The sequence below is a fragment of the Cervus elaphus genome, chromosome 22, assembly GCF_910594005.1.
Source record: "Cervus elaphus chromosome 22, mCerEla1.1, whole genome shotgun sequence".
NCBI classification, from domain to species: domain Eukaryota; kingdom Metazoa; phylum Chordata; class Mammalia; order Artiodactyla; family Cervidae; genus Cervus; species Cervus elaphus.
In genome coordinates, this window is record NC_057836.1 from 30757060 (window position 1) to 30768786 (window position 11727).

Sequence of the window (11727 nt, forward strand, 5' to 3'; positions counted from 1 at the left end):
TCCATCCAAGCGGGTACATCTGATTGGTGAAGCCTGCATCATGATCACACTCTACCTGATAGGGAGACTGGGAAGGAGTATCTAACATGTTCAGCATCTACAATAGAGGGAGGACACTGCCTCCCACCAAAAGTCATAATTTATAGTTTAGGGAATTTCAGAAATGTCCTTCAATTAAAAGGATTCAGATGTTATTGAAAGGTTAAAAAAATAATAATTCCATTTCTACCACACTCATTTATCTTTTTTCAAAGTTTATTTTTTCCTTTCCTTTTGGTGGAATTAAAAAAGTTGTCCACACTTGTCTTTATTTCCTCATATCCTATTCTACCCAATCTAGCATTGTTTCTCAAAAGTCATCATATTCCCAAATCCAGCAGACACTTCTCAGCTCATGCAGTTTAACCTTGCAATGCTATTGGATAGTCTCCCAGCTCCCATGAACTTATGGTCTCTTGGAATTTCACTTTTTTCCAATTGCTTCAGCTCAGCTTCCTTTGCTGACTTTCCCTCTGCTCAGTCTCTGTATGTTTGTTTTCAGAGCTCTATCCCTTCCTCTTTAACTCCATTCACTCCCTAAGTATTCTTTCAATTTCAATTTTTTCCTGACTTAAAATTCTCAAATCTCATAATTCTTGCCTTTAGAAAAAAATCTACAGACCTGTTTACTGAGCTCGAGTTTTGCATCTGCAGCTGCTTACTTTGTACTTCTCCATGTATGTCTAATACATATTTTAATTTTAATATGTCCAAAGAGAATTCTTAATTTCCCTCTCTAAATTGGTTCCTTATGAAGTCCCTCCAATTTCAATAACAGGCTTCATCATTCAGCTGGTGTTTAAGCCAAAAATCTCAGAATCATCCTTGATTTATTTTTCTTAAACTCTCATATCCCATTTATCCACAAGTCCATATTTTCTAACACCCAAATTCATTACAGCTCTCCATTCCCTACAAGCACTCCCCTAGTCTAAGCCATCATCATCTTTTGCTTATTCCCAAATTGCCATTTGAACTGGCCCATTTCTTCCTCTCCATCCTCAATTCATAGCCCCCTCTCCAGACCCCCCACACAACTTTGCTCCATTTATCACCTTCCTGTTCTTCAAACAAGCCAAGCTCTTTGCCATCCCAAGATTTTGCATTTTTCTTCTGCCTAGAATGTCAGCAATACTAAATCCATGCCAGCTTATCCCATTCTGACTCCACGTTATCCTTCCAGATCCCTCTTGGTTTTTACCTTCCCTAAACTAGCCCACCACTTACCTTATCACCTCATTACCTTATCTTGCTTACTTTTCCTTTATAAAGCATTTTAAAATTCTGAAATTACCTTATTTACTAGTTTGGAGTGTTTCTCCCCTGACTAGAAGCAGTATCAAAGCAGAAACTTGTCTTTTTGATTCATGTTTGTGTCCCGTGGGATGTCTGATACACAGTAGGCATTCCATAAATATTTTGTTAAATAACTGAATTGATAATTAAGTGAATGACTGATGTCATATTCCATTGAGATTCCCTAACCTTTTCATTCCTATCCAAATGACTCATCTTTACTCACTGGTGATAGCTTGATACCTAGTTATCTAAGACAAGTTTTGTTCATTTACTTTTGATTCTGCCTGGGGTTATTAAACATTCTCCTTAATAATAACAATAATGCCTCGAAAAGCTAGTAAGAAAACCAAAGGTTATGATGCTGATATAACTCAGAATATCTCCTGGCTGATGTGGGCAGTAAGTGATGTTCACCCATCAATCATTTTTCCACTTCCTGCAACTGAATCTCCCTGGAGGAGTCATCAGATGCTCTCAATCTTGAAGATTGACAGGAAGTCCCTGCAGACACCAACTCTATGCAACATCAGGAGGGATCCTTGACACTAAGATTTAAAAGCCCCACTCTCAGAAAGATTTAGAAAACTCACAGGCTAAGTTCTAGTTATCACAGCTTCTGGAAGGGTGCAGAACATGAAGGTAAGGAAAAGTTTTATTTGAGACTTTTTAGCTATTTTATAAAAGCTGTATAGTGATTTGTTTTTTTTTTTAACTCTTTCATGTTTAATGTGTTTCAGAGTCAAACATTATGCCCTTAAAATATCAGATTCAATTGATTTTATAAAGAAAAAAATTCACTTATTCTCTTAAATCCTCGTTTGGGTTAAATAATTAAAATAAAATATTTCTAAATAATTTTTAAAAAAAGATCTCTTTGTGAATTAACTAGATGATAAACTGGAGAACTCCCTTCTTCTCTACATTCTGAGTGCTCAAACAAAACATAGCAAAAAAAAAAAAAAAAAAGGCGGGGGGTGTAATTGTCCAGGAGCCAAGGAAAAAAGTAGAAGATTCTATAGGCACAGAAATGACTTTGATCGTTTCATGCAGGGATTCAAAAGTCTGGTGGTAATGACCTTGACCTTCTTCCTGGTGTTTTCTTTCATGGGAAATTGCAACAGTGCTCCGCAGGTAATCACAAGCAAAAACTGGGGCTCCTCTGTGCGCTGGGTACGTCCTTCCTTCCTTCTTCCCTCCCCTCTATTTCTTCCCTTCTTTTCCTTCTTTCTTCTCCTTCCTTCCCTTCCCTTTCTTTCGTTCCCTCCCCTCCCTTCTCGTTGATTTCTAATGCTGGGCTGGGCAGCAACGCCCCCCTAACTGCTTTCCTCTTCTTGGGTTGTAGAGACTCTTTGAGAGAAGGAACTGGACTCCTCAAGCTATGCTCTACCTGAAGGGTGCACGTATGTTCCAAACACTTTGCTCTTCCGACAGTGGTAAACGGGAAGCCTTAGGGGCGCATGAACCCGCGGGACAGAAGGAGGCCTGCGGGGAGAGAATCCTATCGAGTTCGTTCCCAAAAATAATTGAGGTCATTCTGGTCTCAGTTAATCAAGGAGAAAGGTCGAGGGTGGGGAGTGGGGTGGGGAGGATAATCAGAAATCCTCCAACCCAAACCGGAAGGTAGTTGGCTCTTGCTCAAAGGAAGATTGGGGTTTCCCAGGCACACCGCCCTGGCTGGCGAGCGAGACCGCCGCCCCCTCCGACGCGCTGGGGGAGGCGCGCGGCTTTCCCGGTGGTCTCCTCCCCGATCCGCGCCGGGGACCCGGAGCCCCGCACCCCCGCGCGCCCCGGCTGGGAGCACCCGGCCTCGCCGCCCCGACTCGCCCGCTCCTGGTCCGGCAACTCCGATCGGCCGGGCCGGGCGGGCGCTGAGCCCTTGTCTCGCCTTGGCAGAGGGGCGCCGCTTCCTTTCCGACCAGAGCCGGAGGAAGGACCTCTCCGACCGGCCGCCGCTCGGTGAGTGCGCGGGAACCAGGAGGCCGCGGGCGCCCGGAGACCGCGCGGGTCGGGAGGGCGCACTCCGCCCCCGGGAAGGCGGGCTCCGGGGCCGCCCGAGGGAGAGCCGGCCCCGCCCGGCCCCGCTGACCTGAAGGCTCGAGATCCGGTGGCGGGAGCCGCGGTTCCGCTCCAGACAGCGGGGGTCGGGGGGTAGTGGCGGGCGCGGGGTGGGGCGGAGAGGTCGGGATGGGTGTGAGAGCTGCGCGTCTGCCCCAGAAACGTGCCTCCCGTTTAACGCAGGGTCTTTACAAGATTTCCTTTAAACGCTGTTGTTACCAATGTTATCATCATCGTCATTATTAAAATAGTGATTTGCCTAAAAACTTCAAACGCCTCTATTTTATCACTGAAAAGAACTATCAAAAGGTTCAAAGCCAGAAATAGTGAAGAAGTGGGGGGCCTTTAAGGACGGAGCCAGAGACTCTTTCACGACAAACTTTCCACGCCGTTGGATTAAAAAATAGCAATATCATTCATTTTGATAAACATTCAAGATTGCTGAAAATTACCAAGTCTACTCGTTTTGAAAAATACCAAACACCCTTTTGAGCACATAGTAGGTGCTTATCAAATTTTGGTTTACCTTCTTCAAGCCGGCACCTTATTTACTGTAGGTTACGGTTTGTTTTCCCACTTCATTAGATAACCAAAATTCATGGTTTGTGTTGAATCAGGACGGTTTGTCTTCCACCAACTCGTTTGAAATAGTTTTGAATATTCTTCAGATTCTCTTTCAGTCAAATAATTGCCTTATATGTGGCCAAGAAGGTAGATTATTTTCTCAAACTGCTTTGGAAGGAATAAGAAAGAACTAGACTCCAGGCAGTGTGTGTGTGTGTGTGTGTGTGTGTGTGTGTGTGTGTGTGTGTGTGTGTTGGAAGGAATAAGAAAGAACTAGACTCCAGGCAGTGTGTGTGTGTGTGTGTGTGTGTGTGTGTGTGTGTGTGTGTGTGTGTGTGTGTGTCGTTCAATCGTGTTTGACTCTTGCAACCCCACCAGGCTCCTCTGTCCATGGAATTCTCCAGGCAAAAATACTGGAGTGAGTTGCCATTTCCTCCTCCTGGGATCTTCCTGACCCAGGGATCAGACTCCAGGCAGAGTCCCGTCTAAACTTTCCCACTCAAGCATCCCATTTTAACCTCTGAGGGGGAAAATTCCTCCTGGGCTCTTTATCTTAATCCTCCTTGCTTTAGTGAAATTTGCTGTAGTATATATAGTTTAAATTCTCTTCCATACCCTGTCATACACAGTATAACCAATTGTAAGTAATGTCCAAAGAAAGTGTGAAATGTTTCAACTTATAAAAATTAGTCTGTGCAAGGGGCTCTTTGCTGAGCAATCAAAAAGCTATTTCACAGAGATTTTTCTAATACTATAGCATAATAGAATAAGACTTCCCTATATGAATATTTAGGATTCCCTGGTGACAGATGGTGGGGAAGATGCCCTGGAGAAGGGAATGGCAACCCACTCCAGTATTCTTGCCTGGGGAATCCCATGGATAGAGTAGCCTGGTGGGCTCCATGAGGTTGTGGAGTTGGACACGACTGAGCAACTAACAGTTACTTACTTATATGAATGTTTAAATGCTAATAGAACCTGTATATGTTTTTTCATTTCTCCAGAAAGACGAAGCCCAAATTCCCAACAACTAACTCTTCCAGAGGCAGCAGCTGTACTATTGGCTTTTTTGCCGAAACCGCAAGAAGGTACAAGCATAGTAAACTCTTTTAACTGCAGGACAGAGAAGCTTTGAGTGCTTTGGAGATTCTGTGTTGGGTGCAACAAAGTTGCTTTTAGTTATTTAGATTTTAAAAAACAACAGTTGCCCAGGCCATCAGAAATTAACAGAAATGTTTATTATTTACAGAATACCATATTTCTCATTATACTGAGTCCCAAGAATGTAGAAACATTTCCTTGATGAGATGGTGGGATTTCATGTTAATTCCATAATCCATAGCCTTTTGGAGCTTTTATTTCTCTTAGAATCCTAGAGACTCCAACTTCATTATTTTATATTTGAAAAAACTGAGGCCAAGTAATCACAAATCCAGTTACTTGCTACTAAAATTTGAAGCAAATGAAATAGCTGAAAATCATTCATTTTTAACTTACAAACAGGGCAGTTTCTTATGGTTCACCCTAAGAGATATGGGCTAGTTCTGATGCTAAATGCTAAACCTGTGTGATTTGTGTTTCACTATTCTACTTCTTGGATTTTCCCAATGGCTCAGTGGGTAAAGAATCTGTCTGCAGTGCCGGAGACACAAGGAGACTCAGGTTTGATCTCTGGGTTGGGAAGATCCCCTGTAAGAGGAAAATGGCAGCCCACTCCAGTATTCTTTCCTGAAAACTCCCATGGACAGAGGAACCTGGTGGGCTACGGTCCACGGGGTTGCAAAGAGTCGGACATGACTGAGCAACTGAGCATGCACACATACAGCTTCTTGCATGCCAGGATTAGGTGTGATCCTCAAATAGAGACTCTCTGTCCATGTGGCATTAAAACCACTATTTGCATTAAGGCATCTTGTAACACATTAGCCTGGACTTTGGAATATAACAGGACTGGGTTCAAATCCTGGCCTGAGTGTTTTCCTATCTGGGTGGCCTTAGTGTCATTATTGGTAAAATGGAATAATGACATCCATGGGCAGGGTTGCTCTAAGAGCCAAATGAAACAAAGTATGTGATTTTGTATTAGTATTAACAATAGAGGTCATCAAAGCATAATAAATAGACCTAGACATTTTGCTCTCAAAAACTGTAATGATGCCATATTTATGATATGATTTACATGATAAAATGTATAAAAAAATACAGTAAGTAGTGTGTGCTCAGTCATACCTGACTCTCGGCGACCCCGTGGACTGTAGCCAACCAGACTCCTCTGTCCATGGGATTCCCAAGCAAGAATACTAGAGTGGGTTGCCGTTTCTTCCTCGCAGGGATCTTCCTGACTGAGGGATCAAACCGGCATCTCCTGAATTGGCAGGTGGATTGTTTACCCCTGAGCTACCTGGAAAGCTCTGGTGGTCAGAGCACAAACTGCTGGCCTGCTGCTCTGACACTCGTGCTGATGAAGAAAACCCTGTGCTCACTGCCTGGTATTGGATGGGCGCTGTCTGGGAAAGGAAGAGAGCAGGAGGTTCTTTCTGGCTTCAGACTTACAGCTTTGTTGTGGAAAAACAAAACAAAAACAACCCTACAAGAAGTAAATGGAAGAGACGGGGATAAAGAGGTTTTTTGAACTCAGAGCAAAGTGGGGGTTGACTTGGTTGCATGGAGGAGATGATACTAGTTAATTCCCCAAATCTGCATTGATGTCTGCTAGGTGCCAGGCACTGTGGCAGATAGAGAGAAAAAGCAGGTTAAGCAAAAAAGCAAAAATGAGAAGGACCACCTGGTGGTCCAGTGGTGAAGGCAGCATCTGCATTGGCAGGCAGATTCTTTACCACTAGGACCACCTGGGAAGCCCAATACATTTATTAATAATTCATTCATCCGTAATAAGTGAATTACCTCCTAGGATTACCCACCTTTATCGTCCATACTTTACAGATGAGGAAATAGAAGCACAGAAAGACTGAGTAGCTTGCCCACCCTCGGGAGGCAGGGACATACTTGAACTGAGCTGAGAAACAGGAGGTAGCTGATTCTTCATCTGAGAATTAGTCACGTGGTCTATGGATTTTTAGCAGAGAGGGAACATGGTAAGGAAGATGTAACTGGTTATGGCTCATAGGGTAACCATCAGAGCAGGAACAAGAGCTACAATATGAGAACATCGCCTGGGTGTCAGATGTTAATGTCATCCTTGTAGCTCAGAAAACTGAACCCTTCTGGAGTGTATATCCTTTCCTAAGGCCACACGGTTAGTAAGAAGTGATATGGGGAGTTTAACTCAGGGCTGTGGGAATCTGTAACTCTTGCCATCTCTCAAATGGATGGTGATAAGAGGACGGCTGGAGAGGGGAGTCAATGAGAAACTAGGGCAGTCATTCGGGAGTGGAGTCAAGAAGTCAGTGGGAATGGAGGCTCAATGCTGAGGCATACCACAAGGAGAGCAGATAACACAGGGCAACTAGTTGCTAAAAGCATAAAACAGAATGGATAAGCGACCAGGTCCTACTGTATAGCACAGGGAACTGTATCAAATATAGCAGAATGCTTAGTAAGAGTACAGAAATCAGAGGAGGAGGAAGATTGTGTTGGGTAGGAAGGGTCGTTAAAGAGGAGTGGGGTGGGGGCGTGGGAGGGAGACTCAAGAGGGAGGGAATATATGTATACTTATAGCTGATTCACACTGTACAGCAGAAACTAACACACCATTGTAAGCAGTTATCCTCCAATTTAAATTTTTTTCAATTAAATAATAATAAAATAAATTGTGGTTCACAAATCTTTCCCTCGCCCTGCCCAGTGGTATGATTTACTGCTGCTGTGCCCATTCTGAAACCTTGTTTGAAGGGAATTTGGGAAAGGAAATTAGATTGCAGAGGTAAGAGAAAGTGGACGCTTGCTGGCATGGCCTTCAGAATTCTTGCAATGAAAGGGTGAGAAATAGTTGAGTCATGAGCCATGCAACATTTGGCATTCTTACTGAGTTTTGAAGTCAGTAGGAGGACAGCACAAGTTAAGATGAGTGGATCGTGAAGTCTTAGATTTCATTGCTGGGAAGATTTGCAGAGCCAGAAAGGAAAGTGAGCTGGAAGGGAGAACGGAGAGCTCGTTTTAAAGAGAAAGAGAAGGGAAACTTCCCTGACAGCCCAGTATCTAAGACTTTGAGCTCCCAAGGCAGGGGGCCTCTGGTCAGGAACTAGGTCCCACATGCCACAACTCTGACCTAGCACAGCCAAATAAATAAATATTTTTTAAAAAATAAAGAGGAGGAGAAGGATCTTCATTAGAGACTACAGGAGGATTTGACTCTGGGTCTCCATTTCAAGTCTTTTGGAAAAATAAATTTCAAATTTTTAGGTCTTTAAGTTTCTGAAGTAGCTTGTCTCTGATGATGAAATTAGAAAACAAAATTTTATTAGTCTAAATTGATGGGAAATTTTGGATTCTTACATGATAGATTAATCAGTGTTCACCTTTATATTTTTATTCTGAAGTCCCTAGATATGATTTGGACTTACTCTTTGCGATCTCATGGGAATTCTTCAGGCCAGAATACTGGAGTGGATAGCCTTTCCCTTTTCCAGGGGATCTTCCCAACCCACGGATCGAACCCAGGTCTCCTGCATTGCAGGCGGATTCTTTACCAGCTGAGTCAGAAGGGAAGCCCTTATTTTAAGTAGTGGATTATTATTTCAATGGAGGATATACAGGGATGATTCCTTTCTTGGCTTTTTTTCCTTTCCTTTAAATACACACTGCCCTATATAAAACAGATCACTAGTAAGGACCTACTGTGTAGCACAGAGAACTCTACTCAATACTCTGTAATGACCTGTATGGGAAAAGAAGTGGATACATGTGTATGTGTAACTGATTCACTTTGCTATACAGAAGAAACTAACACTATAATAAATTTTTTTAATGTTTTAATTTAAAGAATAAATAGAGCATCTGATTTTCTGCAGTACTTTGAAATTTGGTTGCAATCCAGGTTAAACTAACTCAGATATTCCAACTATACTGTGACTAACTAGGGGAAAGTGGTTTTCTCTAGAGATGACCTTAGACGAAACGAACAGTGAAATTTTGCCTCTGGTGACTTCCTCTCCCTTCCCCATTGTCAGTTTCAGCCCTTAGACCCAGTTTTAATTCTAGGAACCTAGTGTCCTCTCAGTCTGCTATTCCCACACAAGAGGTGATTCCTCCTGCTCTGAAGTTTTGCAATCCCATCCAGCTAACAAGTGTCCCTTCTTTTTGTCTTCCTTCCACCCCAGGCCTCTAGTTCAGCTAATAAGAGAATATGTGTTCCTTTGGCATCTTTCCTAACCAAAGTGCATTTTAACAGGAAATATAGAAACAGTGGGACTTCCCAGGTGGTGCTAGCGGTAAAGAATCTGCCAGCCAGTGCAGGAGATTTAAGAGACTCGGGTTTGATCCCTGGATCAGAAGATCCCCTGAAGGAAGTCATGGCAACCAACTCCAGTATTCTTGCCTGGAGAATCCCATGGACAGAGGAGCCTGGCAGGCTACAGTCCATAGGGACGCACAGAGTCAGACATGAATAAAGCCACTTAGCATGCATGCACACATAGAAACAATACCTTGATGTGAGTGCGTTGTTCTACTAGTGGATATTTTAGACACGAGGCATATTTAGAGAAAGACGTGGCCTTTTTGGATTTCTACTAAACACACCATGTAAATTCATTCACTGTGGAGACCCACATGTTAGATATGAATTCTCTGATGGGTCCCAAGCTGAGGGAGGAAATTTTGTAACAAAATCAGTCAGAATCCAATTAGGGGGCATTCTGCAGCAGAGGGCATGAGTTGACATAATGTAAGGGGGGCAAATCAAATGTTTACTTCCTGAAGTTCTCTTCATCTTGTGTCTTCTTGTAAAAAACAGGATGTGTTTATGTTATGTATTTTTTTTCCCTTACAGCTGGAGAAGAAAACTTGGATCAAACCAGATTCCTAGAAGACAGTCTGCTAAACTGGTGACAATATACCAGATTCCATTCAATTATCATTCTATTCTTGTTGAAAACATGAGCCATGTGAATAAAGTCTGTGGACCCTTTTTCCTTCATTTGTAATCTTAGGAACATGTGCAGCCAGTTTTATTCTTCCAGAAGCTAAAGTGATGCTTCATTCTTAGAACATCACTGCTTTCTTCCATGACTTCAGGTCCTGTTTAGATCACCTGGTATCTTACTCTTGAATTTAACCCATTTATAGTTATTAGGTTGAAGACTCTTTAAAGTGTTCCTTCTTTTTGTTACAATACCCATCTTGATTTAATCATTCTTAGTTGTTTTTTTTTTCCATTTTATTACCCACTTGGATTGTCTTAGCACTCAACAGTGAATCTCCTCTCCTTTCCCCCCTTTCCTCACCTCCAAGGAGAGAGAGGTGGGAAGCATGGGACGATGGGAAAGAGTGCAATGTGATTGTTAGTATCCAGGAGAGGTGAGTTGTCAGGAAGGGAAGCAGGGGGAATGACTGGGAAGAAGCCCTGTGATCAGTCAGGACACTGTGGTTGCTGAGCGAGGGGACCCTTGGTGAGGCAGGAGCCAGTGGAAGGTTCTACAGCAGGGTGCTCTCCCTGTGCTCTCTGGGGATTTCCTTGAATTCAGTTTAGAAACGAGGATCTAAAAATTACTGGAAAATAAGATGGAAACACACTCCACTCCTGGATATATTGTACAAAAGAAATGAATCTTTTTTTTTGGAGCTATTTTCCTTGGCTAAGCAGATTCAAAGATTGCTTACTCTAACTGTCTAGAACTTGAGGCTTTATTTGCCCCTGGAGGAGGAAATAGCAACCCACTCCAGTGTTCTTGCCTGAGAAATCTCAAGGACAGAGGAGCTTGGCAGGCTGCAGTTCACAGGGTTGCAAAGAGTCAGACATGACTGAGAGATTGAGCACGCACTAGACTTTATTTGCATTAAAACATAACATAAAGGCACCCCGAGAATGTAAGTGCATGATACTATGCCTCGTTTATTCAGGTTTTAAAGTCAACTATAAAGTCGACAGTTTTTCAGTACTGTCTGAAAAATAAAATATGCACTACCTACAGCAAGCATATAGTATATTTATTTGGAATTACAATATGACCAGCATGTTAATTATTTCTGACTTAATTAATTGAAAGTTGTTACTGATAATTGTCATAAGTGGAAAGCATTGTCAATTCTTATTATCATCTGTACATAAGCTATTAGTAAGTAGGTAAAGAATATCATTATATGAATGTCTCTGTAACTTGGAATTACAGTTTTACTGTATTAAGTAAACAAAAGCCTACATGTAAGATGTGTCTGTATCTCATTTCATAATTGAATAACGAAACTGTTTTCAAGTTAATGTAACACGAATCTCTGCCAAAAACTTAATATGCTAGCATTAAAAAATTCTTTGTGGCATTATAATAGACGCCTGTCATTAATTATTATTTGATTTTAAAATGTATTTTCTAGATAGTATAAATGTCCAGTCTATTGAGAATTATTTACTCACCTGACATAGATTTGCACATTTGAACTACTTAAATACTATGTCTATTTGCAGAATACATTTAAAGTCTATCTAACAAAGTAATTCTTCCACCTAGAACAATCTCAAGCATTTCCCACTAAAACAGAGCTTTTATAAGCTTTCTAAATGGCCAACAGCTGTTAAAATATTATCAGCTCCAATATTAGAAGTATTTGAACTTCCCGAACATTCTTCTGCTATAAAGATGTGTTCATTAATAC

The 11727-nt window shown here is 42.0% G+C and overlaps 1 protein-coding gene across 2 annotated transcripts; it reads left to right on the forward strand.

Annotated features, from left to right (window-relative positions):
• The first annotated feature begins 1846 nt into the window (after positions 1 to 1846).
• On the forward strand, positions 1847 to 11400 carry SPX (spexin hormone). Of its 2 annotated transcripts, XM_043882335.1 has the most exons (6): positions 1847 to 1977; positions 2389 to 2469; positions 2681 to 2738; positions 3232 to 3294; positions 4962 to 5045; positions 9908 to 11400. In XM_043882335.1, exons 1-6 carry the CDS (start codon positions 1972 to 1974, stop codon positions 9964 to 9966), a joined length of 351 nt encoding a protein of 116 aa, XP_043738270.1. In that variant the 5' UTR covers positions 1847 to 1971; the 3' UTR covers positions 9967 to 11400. The 2 variants fall into 2 exon arrangements, with proteins under 2 accessions (XP_043738270.1, XP_043738271.1); XM_043882336.1 differs by lacking the exon at positions 1847 to 1977 and having other exon boundaries at positions 2227 to 2469.
• The last annotated feature ends 327 nt before the right edge of the window (positions 11401 to 11727 follow it).

Bases quoted from the DNA above. Each gene is read 5' to 3' on its own strand.
- SPX (XM_043882335.1), top strand. The intron at 2,470-2,680 runs GTAATCACAAGC...CTTGGGTTGTAG, and splicing joins ATTGCAACAGTGCTCCGCAG to AGACTCTTTGAGAGAAGGAA. The intron at 3,295-4,961 runs GTGAGTGCGCGG...TCATTTCTCCAG, and splicing joins CTCCGACCGGCCGCCGCTCG to AAAGACGAAGCCCAAATTCC.